Raw genomic sequence first — 21,757 nt, 5'->3', positions numbered from 1 at the left:
ACTGCCGCCTCCCCCCTTAGGCGCTGCCGGGATTGGCTCCCCCTACCCCCGGCCCCCACCCTCTGCAGCTCGGAGGAGGCACCGGGTGAAGGGGTGAACTGGAAAGTGCCGGAAGGGAGAATAGCTTTCCAGCTACGCCACCCACTAAATTGCGGGGCTTCGGAAGAGGGGGCCAGAAAAGCCCCGCTGTGAAGAAACCCCGCCTCCAATTCTCAGGCACCCCTTTCCCTCCACTCCCCCCAGCCCCTGTCAGCCAGTCCTGGCTGCACAGCAGGGCCAGAGCTTGGGGTACATCTGAGTCCCTTGTTCCCTCTGGTCTTCATCTCAGCCTTGTTTTCTCGGTTGTTCCTCCTGCCGCGTGCTGCGTGCTGCCAGTCAGCAGCTACCCTTCTCCAGCGGAATGGATGCGGGGCCAGCCCGGCCCCTGGACGCAGGCTCACAGGTGGTACTGGGTAGTTGTCTCTCTGAGATCCAGAAGGGGCCTCTTTCCCAATGCCCTCTTCCCAGATCTGATGAGTCTTCCTCCTCACCCCCCTCCCCAGGCAACTGGGAAGGCAAAAGAAAAGTAGTGAACTTCATTGCTCCTTTCTCTTCCTACCTGCTGTTCTAGACTTTGTTTTCCAGCACATTTAGAGAGCTTCTGAAAGGTTTGGGGATCCCGGTGTGATGCAGAAGAGAGGTGTCTTTCTCATGAAGCCACCTTCATTTTCTGAAGGGAGGAGGAGCACTGCACAGAGCCCCCCACCTCATGTCTCCAGGAATGGCCTGTTGAGACCAAAGGTCTCAAATACCTCAACACATTGAGTCTTTTCAGTCAGATTTACTTTCCAAATGTCCAAATGCTTGAGGAGGTGAACTGTGGTGGGTGTTCATGTATGAGCCTGGGACAGGCACTGCCTTAAGGAGGCCTGTCTTTGGGAGGAACACTCCCAGAAACCACCACAGCTGTCAGAGGCACCAGCCACGCTCATTTCCAGATGTAGACTCCAGGTTAAAGGTCTTAGGTGTACAGGGAACCGACCAAGAGTCACCCGCCAGGAGTCGCCCACCAGGAGTGGGAGAAGGAATCCTGCTTGGGGCTGCTCGTCCTTGACTGGTCCTTGTTCCACCCTAGGAACCCAAGGGACCTGCTCATAACATTTCTCTTCTTTCACCCAGAGGCCAGGGAGACCATAGTTCTCTGAACCCAGCTGGCCTCCATCAGGACCAGGAGGTCCCTTTATGACACGAGACCAACACCTGTATTAAAGAGATGAAGAGGGGAAAAGACACTGAGACACTAAAGACACACAAATCAACTTTTAATAGCTTTGATTTGCCAGCAGCTCCAGCTCCAGCTGCTTTGGGTTTATCACCATGGGAAACACTAAAACCTCAGGTCAAGTTATCCATCTGTGACCAGTGATTAGAGATGACCCACCTCACAATGGCTTAAGATTCTATATCTATGTATGCCAGTCTGTCGATGAATTCTCTAGAACTATCACACTTCTGCTCCATCAGAACTCTGGCTTCCAGGGAGGGCAAGTATTCCAAAGAGACATGCTAACAGACAGGAGCCCAGAGAGCCCCAGGCCTCCTCAGCCTGGGCTGATTGCCCCTGTCACCCTAGGGCTTTACAAAGCTTTACACTGGAGAGACCTTAGGGCAGCAGCTATTTCAGGGGAAGCTGTGGGAAGGGAAAACCCTACAGTGGCTCCATGGAGACCATCTGATGACAGAATCCACAGGCCAGAGTCATGGAGGTTGGATGTGGCTAGACAAGATGGAGGCTGGAGGCACAGTGCTCACCAGCCTGTCTGTGAACAGCCCCCACCTCAGCAGGTGCTCCCCAGCACAGACCACAGCAGGAACAGATTCCTCCCCAGAGGAAACTCTTTGCAGGCTGAATGTAAACAACAGCAGGGTGAGGGGGTGGACCGACCACGTGGAGGAGCTAGGCTAGGCTCCCACTGGAGGGGTGGGTGGGGAGGGGGAGCTGCTGGAGAGGGAACCAGCAAAGTAGGCACCTTGAGGGCTCCAGAAAACCTGTCAATGTTTATTTCACACACACTCTTTTAAGACAGTTTAAAACAGACTAAAAAGGCGAGGCTAAAGTTGTGGGCCTATTGTGCTGACGAGTCAACGTGGGAAGGCAGGGGAAGGCGAACAGGTGCTCCTGGTGCCAAAACTGAAATCCAGAAGGAGAGGTGGGACAGCAGAGCACCAGGCAGATCCAGCTCCAATACCTCAGAGGTGTCAACTTCGAGTTTAGAAGACAGGAAGCAGGCGCCAATCCCTGACCTACTGTGCCTGAGCTGAGGACCTAAGGACAGGGCAGACCAGTGGGGGCAGGGGCCTTGTTCAGCCCCAGGTCCAAAAGGAAACAGGATGTGGCATCAGCCAAGATCAGTCATTGGCCTTCAGAGTGCTGGCATCACCTGAATAATCAGAAGCCAGAACGTGGAATCTCAACTGGAATCATGGGCAGTATCCAGGGAATGCAGCCAGGAAACCCCACACTTTTGGTTGCCTCTCCCATTACCCTCCCATTTCTCTCCAAATAAGACCATCCTGGGCTTGCCCCTGTTGTCCAAGCTCACTGAAGTTCGGCCTTCACCAAGAGCCTTGGGGTCTGTGCTTCTCTCCAACCTTGAAGGCAGTCCCCACTCCTTGTGCTCTCCCTCCAGCCCAGGAGCCTCATGGGTAAGGCAGTCAGTGGCTCTCGGGCAGTGCAGCCTCAGGAGATGGTGGAGAACTCCTTCAGCAGGGCTTCCTGGCTGAGAGTGTGGAAGGCCAGGTTCCTCCGGACGTTGGTACTAATGGACCGCACCTGGGAAGGGTCGGAGAAGGCGAAGGGCAGAGAAAACAGTCCATTACTGACAGCAGAGGGCAGGCCTGGGGCCCTGGGCCAAGACAAGTGGTTGGTGTTGGCAGTAGATAGACTTGTAAAGAAAGGCTGCGAGAGCCAAACTCCCAGCTCTGGGAGGCTTTATGAGGAACTCAGAGTCTCTCAAGGAGGCTTGTCCGTGGAAATAAGGATGCATTTTTATGAGGAACAAACCAACCACAGAGGGAAAGAATGTGTATGCCTTAGTCCTGGAAATCCAGGGGGCTTTTCTTTTTGCTTTGCTTTAAGAAAGTAAGTGGAGTCATCAGGCAGGAAGCAAAGAGGAAGAACAGCAGGCCACACAGGCAAATCCACCGCATTAAGGACTACAGCCTTGCTCCTCTGCCAGAGGTGCTCAGGAGTGAGGAAAGCAGAGGCAGGGCTGCAAGCCCAAAGTCCGCTGCTACTGCGGAGGTCAGGCCTGGAACCCCAGGCCAGACCAGGCTACAGTGAGATACTATATCTGAGAGACAGGCAGGCAGGCAGGCAGACTGATTCTAATTCTTCTTTGTAACCCTCTCCATGAGCTGAGCAGGGGTGGTGCACGCCTGTAATCCCAGCACTTGGGAGGCAGAGGCAGGCAGATTTCTGAGTTCAAAGTCAGCCTGGTCTACAGAGTGAGTTCCCAGGACAGCCAGGGCCACATAGAGAAACCCTGTCTCGAAAAAACAAAAAAACAACCAACCAACCACAACCCTCTCCGTAAGTCTTTCTCTTATTTCTTTCTGACACCCAGTAAATCCCACGTAGACATAAAAACCACTGCTCATCTCATTAAAGACACTGTGCTTTGTTATTACAAGGTGGCTTTCTTTCTTTTTTTTGATTTATTTATTTTATGTATATGAGTGCAATGTAGCCGTCTTCAGACACACCAGAAGTGAGCATTAGATTCCATTAGAGATGGTTGTGAGCCACCATGTGGGTGCTGGGAACTGAACACAGGACCTCTAGAAAAGCAGTCAGTGCTCTTGACCACTGAAAAATCTCTCCAGTCCTCATGATGGTTTTCTTGTTTACAACTAACTCACCACAGAAAAATCCTGAGGCCTTTCATGTGTGGGTCAGAGCTGGACTGTGATAACTGAAATCTAGCACCACAAACTTGGCTCATTATGGGAAAGCTTGGCTGATGAGAGCCTGAGTGGGTCCAAACCTCTCTGCCCTGGGCATTCACTGCCAGGGCCGTGTCAACCAGGAAGGCAGCACACCCACGGGGAGGCAGAGCTCTTCCTGGGGAGCTGAGTACAGAGCAGGAAAGGGACACTCAAAAGGGAGAGGTCAGCTGGGAGCCATGCTGGGAGAGACTGCGTGGAGAGAAATGGGAGTGGCCAGAGAAGCCTGCAGACCTGTAGGAGGGGCTCTCAAGTGAGGAAGAACGACTGCAGGGGGAGGAGAAAGACCAACTACTCTGTTTAGTTGCTCTACGAACAGGAAAGGGGGTAATGCATCATGGCTACCACTGGTAAACACAAGCCAGACCCTAGCCCAGCCCAGCCCAGCCCAATCCAGCCCAGCCCAGCCCAGCCCAGCCCAGCCCAGCCCAGCCCAGCCCAGCCCAGCCCAGGCATGCAAGGTTGTGTCTGTGGCAGCGGACGGACGAGGTGGTTAAGCTGGCTTGCCACTATCTGTCTCTCACTGCCTCATTCCAAACTGCTTTGGTAGAAAGGCTGCATAGCAAACCCTTTAGTTTTATTAATCTTTAGCAAACTGCAGACATACCCTAGAATACAGCAGATCCCAGTGTCTAAAGACACAGGCAGGGGTGGGACTGGGGAACTCACCAGCTCTTTGAAGAAGGCAGCCTCCTTGTGTTGCTCAGAGTAGCGTTCATACTGGTCCAGGCCGTCTTGCAGCTTCAGGGTGAGGGTGTCATAGTTGGCTCGTACTACCTCTAGAACCTGAGGGAGTTGAGGGTCAGCAGGCTCAGTCCTGGCAAATGACTTTGTAAAGCAAGGAGGAAGGATGGCAGGGGGAAACTCTTCTGGTTTATAGATTTTGTGTGTGTGTGTGTGAAAGAGAGAGACAGAGACAAGAGAGAGACAGAGGGAGAGAGAGAGAGAGAGAGAGAGAGAGAGAGAGAGAGAGAGAGAGAGAAAGAAAGAATATATTTCTCTGTAGTTCTGGAACTCACTTTGTAGACCAGGCTGGCCTTGAACTCAGAGATCCACCTGCCTGTGCCTCTTGAGTGCTTGGATTAAAGGTGTGCATCACCCGTCACCCTCCCCTGTTTTTGAGATGGGGGTTCATGTGGGAGGCTAGCCTTGAATTCTTTACCCTTAGGCCCTTGCCTCCCAAGTGCTCGTAATATAGGCATGCATCATCATGGCCAGCCTCTAGGACCACTTTTGAATCTCTTCCGTTCTCTGCCTTTCCTGACCAGACCAGCCTGGATACAAACCTGCGTACTCTGGTTATGGTCGCCACTGTCCCTGAACCACCGTGTACTCTCAGCCTCTGCATAAGTCTTCCTCTGGTCAGGCTGTCCCAGATATGAAGTAAAGCCTTTGCCAATGTCTAACTGCTTCTCCCTTTCTGGAAACCATCTTTCTTCAGCCCTGGATGTTCTTAGTACCATCTGCCACTTGTTTTCGTCTCTCAATGCCAACCCATCAGTCTTATCCATCTCCTGGAGCAAACTTTTGGGTATCCAAGCATGGAGTTACAGTGGACACTGATGGGGCGTGTGTGTGTGTGTGTGTGTGTGTGTGTGTGTGTATGCATCCTCAACAATGCTGCTCTGACTTTTGTTTTTGAGACAGGGTCTTGCTATATAGTCTAGGCTGGCCTGAAGCACACTATATGGCTCAGTTTGGTCTATAATTTTGTATCTTTATGTCTCACCTTCTGATATCTGGGCTTGTAAGTATCTACTACCACACGTGAGCTACTTGAGCTGACTCTCTATAGGGTGAGGAGTCAAAATTCAAATGACTTCGGGAACCCGGGATATCTGAGGTTAATAATAATCAAGGGTCTGAAAGCCAAACTCGATGTGACTTGAGTAAGACCCTGAATGAAACAAAATCAAGGGTGGGGAAGGTGGGAGGTGAAGTACTAGCCGAGTTAGTGGAGGTGGACAGGGCAGAGGAGAAGAAGCAGCCAGGAGGACGAGGACTCGCAGTCTGGTAACCCAAATGTAGGTATCTGATCTGCAGCACGACCGTGACATTAAGGAAAACCTTGCTCATTGGGGAAGTGGGAAGTTAAGTGTGAAAGACTTGGCTCTGACAGAAGACAATGGAGTCAGCCAGGGTCAGGACAACAGTGGGACAGAGGCCAGGCTCCCATGTGCAGCATGGTATGTCTCTGTGGATTGTTTTCAATTCTTTTTATTTTTTTAATTTTTGGATTTTCGAGACAGGGTCTTGCTATATAGTCCTGGCTGTCCTGGAACTCTGTAGACCAGGCTGGCCTCGAACTCAGAAATCCGCCTGCCTCTGCCTCCCAAGTGCTGGGATTACAGGTGTGTGCTACCACCGCCCGGCTGGATTGTTTTCTTTTTCAGATCAAATTTGTGGTTGGCCAGACATTACTTCTGCCTGCCCAGCCCCTGTGGCGATAAGGGAAATGGTGGACACTGAGAGGAGAAGCTCTGCATTTGGGTCTCACAGGAAGATGGCATGAGGACTAAGGCTTCTGCTCTCCTTCCCTCAAGCACCAAGTCTGCCTGCTGGGTCCCATGGAGTGGGCTGTTTGCTCTGCCTCCACTTCCACAGCAAAGGGACTGGTGCCCAACAATGGCAGGACGGCAGGCACACGGACAAGCCAGTCTCACACTGTGGGCAGCACTCACAGCTGGGGCAGCTGCAGCCAAGAACTTGGCATTCTGCCAAAAAGGGGGGGGGGTGGCAAAAATCCTCCAACATGGTGCCAAGCCCTAGAAACCAGGCAAAACAGAGTAATATATGCTTTCCTAAGCCCTAAAACCTGGGCAGCCTCAGCAATGCCTATAATCTGACACCTTGGCTTAAGTCCTCCCTGAGGAGAGTCAGGTACCAAACAATAAAAATCACACTAAAGCTAGCTGCTGACAATCAGGTGCAGCTCAGGGAGATAGCTGTTCCTCCGAGTGTGTCCCCAGAGCCTCAGCCTCAGAAACTTTCAGGGCAGCCTGGATATTCTCTTTCTGCCAGGTCAGAGAGGAGGGAAGGTGAGGCTCTGTGTGCTCAGAGCAGGAAAGGGCCTGCGGGTCCCTGTCGCCTCGGCGTCTCCACTGCGCTTTACTTCTTTTTTTTTTTTTTTTTTTTTTTTTTTTTGGTTTTTCCAGACAGGGTTTCTCTGTGTAGCCCTGGCTGTCCTGGAACCCACTCTGTAGACCAGGCTGGCCTCAAACTCAGAAATCCGCCTGTCTCTGCCTCCCAAGTGCTGGGACTATGGGTGTGTGCCACCACTGCCTGGCTTCTTTACTTGTAATAGACATAATTGGCTCAGGTCTGGCCTGAACCAGTGACTTTCCACTGTATCACTTTTAATATATCACTTTTTAAAATGTAGACTAGGGGCTGGAGAGATGGCTCAGCGGTTAAGAGCAACGACTGCTCTTCTGAAGGTCCTGAGTTCAAATCCCAGCAACCACATGGGATAGCTTCAGAGTAACTGAAGCTATTATTCAAATCCCTCTTCCAGTGTGTCTGAAGACAGCTACAGTGTACTTACATATAATAATAAATAAATCTTTAAAATGTAGACTAGGCTGGCCTTGATCTCAGAGATCCATTTGCCGCTGCCTCCCAAGTGCTGGGATGGAAGGCGCGCACCACCATCACTTGGACATTACTGTACATCTTACTTGAGCCTCAGCACTGGCCTGGCTCATGGCAAAGGCAGAGCTTGGGCAGACAGCAATCTTGCAAAGCTCCATGTGCCTAAACACACTGAGCTTCTCCACAGCTCGCACACAGCTCCTGCACCCAGCAGCTTGGCACGGCAGGCTCCTCTCCCCCAAGCGTGGTCTCTGTGGCGTAGGCCTTAGACTTGCATGCTCCTGACTTGAGACCGGAGGAGCTGGGGTGAGAGGCCTGTGTCACCAGGCTGAGCTCAGATCCCCTCAGACTATTCCAGTCAAGTGTAAATCACATACCTTTAATCCTAGCAGTGAGGAGGGAGAGGTAGATAGAAACCTGTGAATCTGAGGCCAGTGTGTCTACACTGAGTTCCAGGCCAGCTAGGGCTACTGAGTGAGACCTTATCTTAAAACACCACCACCACCACCACCTCCACCTTCTCCAGCACCACCACCTCCACCACCACCACTAACTCCACCACTACCTCCACCTCCTCCACCACCACTACCTCCTTCTCCACCACCACCTCCACCACTACCTCTACCTTCACTACCACCATCACTACCATGACAACAACAACAACAATATCATTAATACCACCAATACCATGACTACCACATAAATAGCCTATTCTCTAAACACAGGGCTACCTTTCTTCATACACAGCTGGGTTTGTAAGGCATCCTAGATCTATACCTACAATTTAGCCCACAATAGTTTCAGGGTAAGAAAACTACCGACTAGCCATGTTTTCTAAGGAATCTTCACAAACCACTATGATCCTGGGTGGTCAGAAAACTGAATCTGGAAAGGCTCTGACAGAGTAACTGAAGCTATTATTAAGATTAACTCTTTAAACAAAAAGATTGCCATTCAAAAAAAAAAGGGGGGGGGGGCTGGTGAGATAGCTTGGTGGGTAAGAGCACTGCATGCTCTTCCAGAGGTCCTGAGTTCAAATCCCAGCAACCACATGGTGGCTCACAACCATCTGTAATGAGATCTGATACCTTCTTCTGGTGGTTCAGAGACAGCTACAGTGTACTTACATATAATAATAAATAAATCTGAAAAAAGATTGCCACCAAAAAGAATAACTATAGCCCTCTTGCTACAGGAATTCAGATAATGCTTGACATCTTATGTCTATGTGCAAGTGCATGTGATCTATGCACAATAGTATGCAGGGGAGAATTCATGCTGGTGTGTGTGCATGCGTGTGTGCATGTTTGTGTGTGTATGTGTGTGTGTGGGGGGTGGGCGGCCAGAAGGCTATGTCAGGTGTGTGTGGGGGGGGGGCGCAGAAGGCCATGTCAGGTATCTGGTCCATCACATTCGGCCTTATTTCCTTGAGACAGGGGTCTCTGAACCTGGTGTTTTGCTGGAGGCCAGTATAGTAAGCCTCTTGTCTCTGCCCCTCACAGCACTGGGTAGCTTTTGAGAGGATGTGTACATTTCTAACTGTCACTCATTGTACTGGCTAGTTTTGTGTGTCAGCTTGACACAGGCTGGAGTTATCACAGAGAAAGGAGATTCAATTGGGGAAGTGCCTCCATGAGATCCAGTTGTGGGGCATTTTCTCATTTAGTGATCAAGTGGGAAGGGCCCCTTGTAGGTGGTACCACCTTTGGGCTGGTGCTCTTGGGTTCTATAAGAGAGCAGGCTGAGCAAGCCAGGGGAAGCAAGCCAGTAAGAAACATCCCTCCATGGCCTCTGCATCAGCTCCTGCTTCCTGACCAGCTTGAGTTCCAGTCCTGTCTTCCTTTAGTGATGAACTGCAATGTGGAAGTGTAAGCTCAATAAACCCTTTCCTCCCCAACTTGCTTCTTGGTCATGATGTTTGTGCAGGAATAGAAACCTTGACTAAGACAAACTGGTACCAGAAGTGGGGTATTCCTGTGACAACCTGACCATGTTTTGGGGAGGACTGTGGAAGGACTTTGGAATTTTGAGCTAGGAAAGCTATTAGAATATTAAGAGCTCGGTGGAAAGTTCTGTAGGAGCTTGGAGGACAATGTTAAGAACAGTGCAAAAGATGGAGGCCTGGCTTGTGAAATTTCAGAGGGAAGATTAAAGACTCTTAAAGTGGCCATGTTTTGATTGTGAAGATTCTGTGGTTTTGGTTAGCTTGGGCTGAGGAATCAGCTGTGAGTAACAAGATACCAGAACCACTAAAGCAAACCTTTGTGTTACTGGGACTGTTGATGCTGGTTAGCTGGAGCTAAGAAATTAGCGGTGATTAAGAAGAGACCAGCATCACTGAGATGAAATCTTCTGGGAAGTGTTTTCTGAGAGCACAGAGAGTGTGTTCCAGAGATAGCCAAAGCTGTATTTTGTGCTGTGGCTGGACTTGGTACTGTGTAAGAGTCACCCAGATGATACTGGTTTTGAAGGCATGAAGGGGTCATGAAGAGTAGCTGAGGCTCTTGGCACAGTGAGAGGCCATGGAAGGCCATTAGTGAAGGTGCAGCCTCAGTTGCAATTGATGGCCCAGGACTTGAAGGGGTCATGCATAGGAGCAGAGGCTTGTCACCATGAAGAGAGCCTATGGGAGGCTATTGGTGAAGCCTAATTACAGTAGAAGTCAGCAGTGTTTGGGAGATGCCAGTGCCATGAGATGACCACCAAGAACAGCAGCAGCAGTGGAGTACAGGCAGCTGGAGCCTAGAAGACAAGCTGTGTGCTACAAAGAGCAGAGCTGGAGAAGTGACCCACACCCTTGGAGGAGCCCAGAAGATCGTGAGTTGGATCCCAGACATTGAACCATTGGAGTTTGAGTTTTGCTTTTGGTTGTGACTGTGCCCTGATGTGTTTCCCTCTTGAAGGAAGAAAGTATTTTAGTGGAGCCCACAGTTAAAAGACTTTGAATTTTTAAAAGACTTTGAATTTTAAAGATATTAGACATTTTAAGGTGATTGAGCTTTTAATATGTAAAGACTGTGGGACTTTTAAAGTAATTTAGATCTTGGGGATGAATAAGAAAGTAAGGGTTGAGGCTTAATAGTGATGTGTTTGTGTGTCAAGTTGACAAGGGGTCAATTGTACTGGCTGGTTTTGTGTGTCAACTTGACACAGGCTGGAGTTATCACAGAGAAAGGAGATTCAGTTGGGGAAGTGCCACCATGAGATCCAGTTGTGGGGCATTTTCTCAATTAGTGATCAAGTGGGGAGGGCCCCTTGTGGGTGGTACCATCCCTGGGCTGGTGCTCTTGGGTTCTATAAGAGAGCAAGCTGAGCAAGCCAGGGGAAGCAAGCCAGTAAGAAACATCCCTCCATGGCCTCTGCATCAGCTCCTGCTTCCTGATTTGCTTGAGTTCCAGTCCTGACTTCCTTTAGTGATGAACTGCAATGTGGAAGTGTAAGCTCAATAAACCCTTTCCTCCCCAACTTGCTTCTTGGTCATGATGTTTGTGCAGGAATAGAAACCCTGACTAAGATACTCATGCTCACAGAGCAAGCACTTTTTCGCTGAGTCCTTTCCTCATCCGCAACAGTTGACATCTTTGCGCCTCAAGCCTTCTATGAAATGTAACTTGAATTTTCCTTTCTAAAATGACCTAGCAATAAGGTTTTGAGTATCATAAGGTTACCACAGTTGATGGAAACACTGGCATCCCAAATGGCTACACAGCTACTCTGACAGTTCCTGGATCTCAGGAGCATCTCCCTTTACAGGCCAGGAAGAACCTATTTTAAGAGTCTCACGCTCTGCCGACTGAGTTAGCCAGGCATTGGAAGTACCTATTTTAAATTCTCCCAAAGGTACTATAGGCCTAAATGATTCTTTATCACAAAGGAATGTTTAGATTCTGGTGAAAGATGAGACAGACAAATGGCCTGAGTTTCTAAGACCCACCTCAAAAAAACCCAAGAGAAAGCAACTAGGCACCTGTGTCTCGGGGTCTGGAGAAAAAGACAGGAGAAAACAGCAAAGTAATTAAGAACGTGGACTTTAAAGTCACAGTTCTGAATTCTGGTTTTACATTAAGCACTGATTAACTACATAAGTTCCCTGAGTTTCTGGCCGTTTAGCTCTAGTTTTTATAAGCTGTAAAGGGCTGAAACACTACCCGCCTCATCCAGCTGACGGGACACAACAGGAGACAGTGACTTTCCAGGATCTGGCGCACGGTAAATAGTTACTAATTATATAAAGAACGCTTTCTGGGGATGAGGGTTAGATGTTTTGGCTGTCCCCAGATGACCCTAACCATAGGCAGGAGAAAGGCCTCACAATCCTCATTCACTGGCAGGTTCTCTGCTAAGGACACCGGACTCTCCAATGCAGGGTAAACACAGGACAGCAGCCCCAAGTCAGAGAATGCCTAGAACCCACAGCTGGAGGTTAGACCTTGGTCATGCAAGGGGACACAGGTCATAGGAAAAGACACCTGAGGAGATAGGCTCAGAGAAGCCTGGCTGTTCATAGCGCAGGTAGGTCATGGGCTGTGTTTTATTTTGTTTCACTCTTTAAAGCAAGGCCTCTGACTCACTGTGGCCAGGCTGGCCTCAAACTCACTGAGATCTACCTGCCTCTGCCTCCCTAGTGCTGGGACTAAAGGCCTGGGACACTACGCCTGGCTTTAAAACAAGACATGACTCTAGCCTATCACAGTGAACAAGAATCACTAGGTTAGCTGCAAATTACTTCCAGTGGCTGACCTTTGAGCTGATTCTGATAAGAAAAAGCAAATGCCAATTCTTCCCCAGAATTAACATTTACAGTTCCTAATTCAGCACAGATTATGGCTGATCATTGAAAAGATGTTCACCCTGGCTGCTGGGCCTCCCTGCTCATGGGTACTGAAAAAAAAAGCTTCAATCAGAAGTATCTGGGAGGGCAACACTGCAGTTAAGAGCAGAGGTGAAGGGCCAGAGAACTGGCTCAGTGGGTAAGGTACCCTTATTACGAACCACGACCTGAGCTCGATCCCCAGAACCTACTAAGCAGGAGAGAAATGACCCGGGAGCAGTCCTCTGGCTTCCACAAGTGTGCCGTGCTCTGGCTTCCACAAGTGTGCCGTGGCACGATCATGCCAGTTTTCTTATTTCCTGGTTTGTTTTTGAGACATCCCTGGCCTGGAACCACACTGGTCGTGAACTCACAGAATCTGCCCACTGGTTGGAATTAAAGTATATGTTACCATACCCTGTGCAGTTTTCTTACCACTCGGGATAATGATACATTTATCAAATTATGCTAATTCTGGTGACCACATAGGGCAATGAACATAAGGTACCAGCCACCATGTTTGACACAGCAGTGCTTATATCTGCAGCTATTCCTACTGTTACTTTTTACCTGCCTGAACCTATCATTATTTTAGGGCCTTCCTCCCATTCCTTTCATAAACAAGCCCCTCCTACCCTCCTGATCACTGGAAGACACCTATATTTTTACAGGTGTCCCAAAGAGATATTTGCTGGTAGGCCCTCTCCTGGGGCAACAAACATGGGATCACTACCATTAATCTCCTTACTCAAAATTACCATCTTAGTGGGCGCTTCACTATCAACAGAGTCAGTGTGACTGTGGATTTCTCACACTGCCAAACAGAGTCCAAAGAACAGTAAACACTCAACAAGCTTGTGGAATTAATTTAGTAACACAGACTCAACTAAAAAGGTAAGGAATCTCTTGTTAGGGTCACATGGTAAGATCAGAATTAGCCCCAACGAGCTAACACTCAGCACTGCTCTTAGTACTCTGACAGGCTTCTGAAACCTTCAAGCCAAGTCCTGCCTTCAGGGAGCCAATAAGAAAACAGGGACTCAAATACATGTGGAGCTACGCAGGGTCAGGTGTGAGACAATGAATGTGCCCTAGGTTGAGATCTGCAACCTAGAATCGCAATTCTTTGAAATAGGGTTTCAAGTAGCCTCAGACTCCCCATGTGCCTGAGGCTGTCTTTGAACTCCTGAGTCTTTGCCTTCCAAGTGCTGAGATTACAGCCATGAAACCCTATGTCTGGCCATACACCTGACTTCACAGACGGGAATAAGGGGCTTAAGGTTTCTTCTCTTTAAAACAAAAGTTTACACTGTGTGTGTGTGTGTGTGTGTGTATGCACTTGCCATGACATGTAGAGGTAAGAGGGTAATTTGTTTGAGTTCATTCTCTTCCACCATGTGAGTCCTACGGACTACACTCAAGCCTTTAGCCTTAGTAGCAAGTGTCTCTCTCTACCTCTGAGCACTGAGTGCCAAGGTCTCTTTGGATCACCATCTCGTCCACTGTGTGCTTTATGATAGTTAACTCAGAATGTCACATTCTAGCAGGACAGGACAAGTGTGCCCTGCACTGACAGCTGCAGCTCCCATCAGGGCCAACCAGAAAGGCAGACTTTCATATACAAAGCATGGGGTGAGGAAGACAGAAAGAATGGGAAGGTCCCTTCATTCCACAAACTATACTTTAAGTTTCTCAGAAATCGGACTCACCCCATTCTGAAATGTCATACTGAGGTGTATAGTTAGGGACAATTTTCACAGCATAAATTCAACTCAAATGTACAGTGTACTCATTAGATAACTATGCCAACAAGCTAAGCAGACACACACACATGGTGATCTTCGAGCAGCCAGGTTCAAATACTTGCCGAGTTATTTTTAGCACTTGTTTACATAGAACAACTAAAAGATTTGCACCTCAAAGGACAAGAACAAACAAGGAGATTCATGAGTTCCAGGTCTAACTAGTGCCCAGAGGATACTAATCCGTCAGACACTGTGCCACATCTCCCCTCATTGCAGAACAGTATGTGAATGTGGAGTGTTTGTGGAGGTCAGAAGACCATGCGGGTCCCCAGAGCTGGAGGACAGGGCACATGCGTCCTCTCCTGTGATGGAACTGGAAACCGAATGCCAGTCCCCTGTGAGAGCAGGGAACACTCTTAACCAGAGAGGCATCTAACCAGTCTCTAGCTCAAGCTTAAAATTTTTTTAAAGATGGGTTTCTCTGTGGAGCACTGGCTGTCCTAGAACTTGCTCTGTGGACCAGGCTAGCCTTAAACTCACAGCTTCTCCTGCCTCCGCTTCCCAAGTTCTGGGGTTAAAGGTGTGTGTCATCCTGCTCAGCTCCCCATCTTTACATTTTTTCTTTCCCTTCTAAAAGAATTATTTTATTCTTGTGTGTGTAAGTGTTTGGACTGAACTGTGTAACATGTGTGTCCAGTACTTCTGGAGACCAGAAGAGGACCAGGGCTAGAATTACTGATAGTTGTGAGCCACCATGTGGGTGCTGAGAATTGAACCTAGACTTCTGAGCCATTTCTCCAGCCCCCTATTTTTTTAGTGAGTGAGTGTGTGTGAGTGTGTGTGTATGTGAGTGTGTGTGTGTGTGTGTGTGTGTGTGTGTATGTGTCTGGGTGGGTATGAACGTGCCGTGGCCCATGTGGAGGTTAGAGAACAACTTGCAGTTGCAGAACTGGCTCTCTCCTTTCATCATGTGGATTACAGGAATCAAACAGGCTGTTGGGCTTGGCTGTAAGTGCCTCTACCCACTGAGCCATCTTGCCAATCCTATAATGGTATGCTATGTCACACCATGCTGTGTCATGTCCTCATGAATGTGTCCTAAAATAGTCATGGTATCAAACAGATGGTTGAAAGGACAGAATACAGAAATCTAAGAGCTTCATGTTTCAACTCTCTTTGAGACAGACAGATAGACAGACACACACACACACACACTAAGAAAATATAAAAATAAAAACTCACACTGCATGTATATAGGTCAGGTAGACAGAAGGGATGTCTCAAGGTGAACAATTCTCAGAGTGCACAGGATACAGAGATATCTGAATTTTGACCAATCAACTGAGTACTATTTACCCACCCTTCAAAATCAGTACCAGGTGCCAGGTGGTGATGGCACATGCTTTTATTCCCAACACTTAGGAGGCAGAAACTGGCAGATCATTGAATTCAAAGCTAGCCTGGTCTATAGAGATAGTTCCTGAACAGCCAGGGCTACAAAATAAATAAATAAATACACTTGATCTTAGCCAAAAGGCTGGGAAGCGATATAAATAAATAAATAAATATCCTTTCTCAAAAACCAAACCAAACCAAAACCAAAGCAAACAAGCAAATCAGTATTATCAGGCAGGTTATGCTCTTGATGGTAACACTACCATAGAAGACGCAGATGGAGCATAGTGCTCTGCAAATTATCTGCCTTCTTGAATAAAGTCTAACACTGCTTAAGAAAACTAATGGAACTAACTGGTTAGATGCCTCTGGGAGTAAAGACGCTGGCCACCAGACCTGACAGCCTGAGTGTGACCCATGGGATTCCCATGTTGAAGGAAGAGAATCAATTCCCTCAAGTTGTTCCCACCTTCACACACAGGTTCACCCCAACTGAACACATGCAAAAAGAAAAATAGCAGGCACTAAGAATCAAATTCTACGACGGAGGAATCAACTCGCCATGAGACGTAACAGCCCTGCACGTGTGTGCAGACAGGAAGAGAGCTTCCAACCCTGAATGAGGCAAACCTGACAGACTGGAGGGAGAGAGCAAGGGATCTGCAGTTACAGCTGCAGGCTCCATCACTGCCCTAGGGAACTCACGGGACAAGCAGACAAAACTACCAGCCTACTTGACCTAAAGGGTATTTATAGAAAAACTCTACTCAACTACAGCAGAATACATTCTTCTCAAGTGCACACAGAACATTCAACAAGACAGAACATATGCCACACCATAAGCCAGATCTCAATGCATTAAAAGAACTGGAATCACACCAAACATATTTTTTGACCACCAGGGAATTAAATAAGGAGTTAATAACAAATATATCTAGAAAATCCCTAAATAATCAAAATAAAATGACACATTTCTAAATGTCATAAAAGAAACAAGAAAATATTTTCAGCTGAAAGGAAATACAAATAGAATTTATGGGATGTTAACTACAAGGAAAACTTAGGCCACTCAATTTCTGTATTTGAAAATATCCAGGCAGAGGCAGGCAGGTCTCTGTGAGTTTGAGGCCAACCCAGTATATAGAGTGAGTTCCGGGACAGTGAGGGTACACAGAGAAACTCTGTCTTAAAATAAACAAACAAACAGAAAAGGAAATAAAACATGGTCTAAATCAATCACCTGTTTCTGACTTAAGTTCGAGAAACTTAAACCAAAGTGAAGAGGAGGAAGTAAGATAACCTTATAAACCAATCAAGACAAAACAACCAAACAAATAGATGAGACTGAAAGTGGATTTATTGACATGATTAATAAAATGGATAAACTTCTAGCCAGACTGGTAAGGAACAACACAAAAAAAGTTCTACTTTACCCACATCATTAATGAGAGGGGACAACATTTAAATCCTATAGCCATATCAAAGCAAAGAGAACATGGCAATGAACCATCAGTAAATTCAATAACCTATATGAACAACTTTCTCACTTTCTCTCTCTCTCTCTCTCTTTTTGTTTTTGTTTTTGGTTTTTCGAGACAGGGTTTCTCTGTGTAGCCCTGGCTGTCCTGGAACTCACTCTGTAGACCAGGCTGGGCTTGAACTCAGAAATCCACCTGCCTCTGCCTCCCAAGTGCTGGGATTAAAGGCGTGCGACACCACCGCCTGGCTATGAACAATTCTCTTAAATAAACCTGGTGTGTGTCATATGCTTATTAGGAGGATCAACATCACCCTCACCTACACAGGAGCTCCAGGCCATCCTGGGGTACCTGAGACCCTGGCTGAGAAATTAATAAAATTGCTGCAAGCACAAAACAAAAACAAAAACTAAAAACCCCAGGGCTAGGGAGGATGGCTCAGCAGAAAAAGGTGCTTGCCTCTATGCCTGACACCTAAGTTCTACCTCTAGGAACTGCAAGGTAGAAGAGAACTAACTGACTCAGGCCAATTTTCATACTGTTAAATTTCAAACCTGAAGGGTGAGGTGCCTATTTAACATATTAAAGAGGACATGACCTCCAGGTTCCCAGCATCCCTCAGTTCCTACCAGCTCAGGATAAGGCTGGCACACCCCACCCTCTACTCACTCTTCCCTCCAACTCACCAGCCAGGGGCTGGGCCGTCCTTCCCCAGAGAGCTCTTTCCTATATAATCCAGCCATTTTGGTTTCCTGCCCCTTGTACTTTTGGCCTCCTGGATGCTACACCTGGCTCCCTCTCTGACCTCGCCCTTTCCCCTTCCCCATGTCCTCACACGCACGGCTCAGGGTCTCGACCACTCTGGACTCTCCCAGATGTGTCTGACTCTGGCTGTGTTCTCCCTCTCACTCCACATGGACGGGAAGTTCTGGGCAGAGCAATGAGAAAAGAGAAAGAAACTAAATGCATACAGATCTTAAAGAAAGGAGCAAAAGAACGCGTAAATCTGTATTACTCATATACAGCATGACTGAGAGCCAACAATTCTAAAGACTTAAAAAAAAAAACAGAACAAATGATAGGCACAGTGGATTATCCTGCTGTGGTTCCAGTAACTGAGAGGCTGAAGCAGGAGGGCAGTATCAAGATCAGGGCAGTATGAGACCTTCAAAATCAACAAAATAAAGGAAATAAATCATCACTAAGTCTATTCAGATTACACCTGGAATCCCAGCACTCAGAAGACGGGAGCAGGAAGACCTGGACACTGTTCAGAAATTATCTGATATCATATCTAATATACATACAATATAATATACATATATCTAATTCCCCCTCCAGCGATGGGCAGATAGCTCAGGTAAAAGAGTGACTATGCTGGTAGTGGTGGCTCACACTTTTAATTGCAGTATTTGGGAGGCAGAGCTCTGTGAGTTCGAGGTCAGCCTGGTCTATAGAGTGATTTTTCAGGACAGCCAGGGCTGCATAACACAATGAGACTCTGTTTCAAGAAACAAAAACAAAAAAGCAAAATTGAAAATACTACTTATATAACATAAATGTAAGATTATCATGGGAGAGACAGAAATAGGTGAAAATAAAATAGAAAATAGGTGAAAAATAATACCCTAAAAAGTATAAAACACTGATGAAAAAACCTTAAAAGATCTCCAGAGATCCACTCACAGACTTGGGAGACAGTGCTGTCATATTAAATGCTGAGTGCTGCTAACACTAAGCCCAAGTCCTGCGGACGTGAAGTGAATGCTTGACCACTGAGCTACAGCTCAAAAACATACCAAGACAGCAGCTCTCTCCCAAAGTTTCTACAATTATCACGATTCCAATCAAAATCCCAGCAGCTTTATTTTCTTTAATAAAAAAGTCATTTTTTGCTTTATATGTGAATTCGAAGGATCCAGAAGATTAAAATCAATTTTTAAAAAGAATGAGTATAGAAGACTCATTATTCCATTATTCCATTTCAAAACCCTACTACAGTCCTACGAAGATGGTGACAGTGTGGCTGTGGTGTGGAGGGTGCCTCAGGGGGTGGCTGTGGTGTGGAGGGCGCTTCAGGGGGTGAGAGCACTTACTTGCTCTTCTGGAGAGTTTGATTCTCAGCATCAAGGTGGTATCCCAAAATCATGTGTAATTCCAGTTCCAAAGGTTCTCCTGACCTCCACGGGCACTGTACACTCGTGGTGTACATATATACACATACATGCTTGCATGTACAAAAAAAAGTACATCTTTTTTTTTTTTTTAAAGATTTATTTATTTTATGCATGAGTACACTGTAGCTGTCTTTGGACACACCAGAAGAGGGCGTCAGATCTCTTTACAGATGGTTGTGAGCCACCATGGGGTTGCTGGGATTTGAACTCAGGACCTCTGGAAGAGCAGTCAGTGCTCTTAACTGCTGACCCATTTCTCCAGCCCAGTACATCTTTTTAAAAAAGACATTGTGTCCAGGTCTAGACATATAAACCAACAGGACTCACTTCTGAATGGACTTGCACGAGCCTGGCCAACAGGCTCTTTAACAAACCAGGGCATTTAAATAAGCTGTCCATTACTCACTTGTTTATCCATTTTGGTTTCCTCTTTTTTTTTCTTAAAGATTAATTGTTATATCTAAGTACACTGTAGCTGTCTTCAGACGCACCAGAAGAGGGCCTCAGATCCCATTACAGATGGTTGTGAGCCACCATGTGGTTGCTGGGATTTGAACTCAGGACCTTTGGAAGGAGCAGTCAGTGCTCTTAACTGCTGAGCCATCTCTCTAGCCTCCATTTTGTTTTATTTATTTATTTATTTATTTTTATTTATTTATTGGATATTCTCTTTATTTACATTTCAAATGTTATCCCCTTTCCTGGTTTTCCCTCTGAAAAAACCCTATCCCATCCTCCCCTTCCCCTGCTCACCAACCCACCCACTCTCCCTTCCCTGTCCTGGCATTCCCGTATACTGGGGCATCAAGCCTTCTCAGGACCAAGGGTCTCTCCTCCCTTTGATGTCCAACAAGGCCATCCTCTGCTACATATACAGCTGGAGCCATGGTTCCCTCCATGTGTACTCTTTGGCTGGTAGTTTGGTCCCTGGGAGCTCTTGGAGGGGAGTCTGATTAGTTGATACTGTTGTTCTTCCTATGGGGTTGTAAACCCCTTCAGGTCCTTCAGTCTTTTCTCTAGCTCCTCCATTGGGGACCTTGTGCTCAGTCCAATGGTTGGCTGAGAGCACCCACCTCTGTATTTGTCAGGCACTAGCAAAGCCTCTCAGGGGACAGCTATATCAGGCTCCTGTCAGCAGGCACTTGTTGACATCCACAATAGTGTCTGGGTTTGGTGACTGTATATGGGATGGGACCCCAGATGGGGCAGTTTCTAGATGGTCTTTCCTTCAGTCTCTACTCTACATTTTGTCTCTGTATCTCCTCCCATGGGTATTTTGCTCCCCCTTCTAAGAAGGATCAAAGTATCCATACTTTGGTCTTCCTTCTTGAGCTTCGTTTGGTCTGTGAATTGTACCTTGGGTATTCCAAGCTTCTGGGCTAATATCTACTTATCAGTGAGTGCATACCATGTGTGTCCTTGTGTGACTGGGTTACCTCACTCAGGATGATATTTTCCAGTCCCATCTATTTGCCTGCGTGCACCACCACTGCCCAGCCCATTTTGTTTTCAAACTAGGCTTCATGAAAGAGTGGCCTCAAACTTATTCTCTAGTCCAAGCTGGCCCTGATGTCCTGATCTTCCTGCCTCTACCTTCTAAGTGCTGGGATGACCAGTGTGTGGTACCACACCGGGTTTGTATAGTGCTGGGGATCAAGTCCCCAGTTTTGAGTCTGCTAGGCAGGTATTCTACCAACTGAACTAGATCTTTATCTTTCAAGGTATTTAAATGGGGGAAAGATCAGTTGTTAGAAGAGACAGCAATGGAAGACCTGAGTATTTGAAGGGAAATGGATATTTACTTTTACTATACAATAAACACACACTCCTTGAAATAAGTCACAGATCTAAATGTAAAAGTCTGAATTATGGCAAGATGGCTGAGAGGGCCACTTGTCACCAAGTATAAAGGCCTAACTTCAATTCCTGGGGCCCATAGAGTGGAAAGACGGAACTGACTCCTGCAAGTTTTTCTCTGACCTTCACACACAAGCATCCCTTCCCACCTATAATAAACAAATGCAATTTTTGTTTTTTGTGACAGGGCTTTTCTGTGTAGCCCTGTCCTGGAAGTCACACTGCAGAACAGATTGGTTTCAGATATCTGTCTGCCTTTGCCTGTGCTGGGATGCTGAAATACTAATGGCCCTACACTTAAAAATGTCTGACTGTCAAACCTGTGTGGATAGAGCAGTGGCCCTCAACTAGGGAAAAATTACAGTCACATGAGCAGGCGGTTCAAACTCATAATCTTCCCACTCTGGCAAGTTGAAACTGGGTGGAAGGACTCAGAATGGGGAAGAAGCACCCACAAAGTAGCAAAAACCAGCTACAAGTGGCGCCACAATGTGGGGCTTGAAAGTAAGGATACAAATGGGAAATATGATTTCAAATGCCACAGAAGCAGGGGATGAATTTTTTTTCAAGAGGCCAGCTGCTATTTCTGTTTTGTTCCCAAAGGGGATTTTTCTGATCTGATTTTTTTCCTTTCCTTCTTCCTTCTTCCTTCTCCTCCTTGTTCTTTTTTTTGAGACAGGGTTTCTCTGTGTAGCCCTGGCTGTCCTGGAACTCACTCTG

At 47.2% G+C, this 21,757-nt stretch overlaps 1 protein-coding gene across 1 annotated transcript in view; it reads right to left on the bottom strand.

Moving 5' to 3' along the window:
* Positions 1-1,284: 1,284 nt before the first annotated feature.
* Positions 1,285-21,757, bottom strand: part of Armh3 (armadillo like helical domain containing 3) — a 190,040-nt gene continuing 169,567 nt past the window's right edge. Inside the window, exons 25-26 of the mRNA XM_052184763.1 lie at positions 4,654-4,770; positions 1,285-2,812 (exon numbers count right to left, since the gene is read on the bottom strand). Of these exons, the coding sequence (XP_052040723.1) occupies positions 2,720-2,812; positions 4,654-4,770 (210 nt within the window). The 3' untranslated portion in view covers positions 1,285-2,719. The remainder of the gene's footprint in view (positions 2,813-4,653; positions 4,771-21,757) is intronic.

This window comes from Apodemus sylvaticus, chromosome 1 (assembly GCF_947179515.1).
Source record: "Apodemus sylvaticus chromosome 1, mApoSyl1.1, whole genome shotgun sequence".
Classification (NCBI taxonomy): domain Eukaryota; kingdom Metazoa; phylum Chordata; class Mammalia; order Rodentia; family Muridae; genus Apodemus; species Apodemus sylvaticus.
The sequence above is the reverse complement of the archived record's forward strand: the minus strand, read 5'-3'. Positions and strand labels throughout refer to the sequence as shown.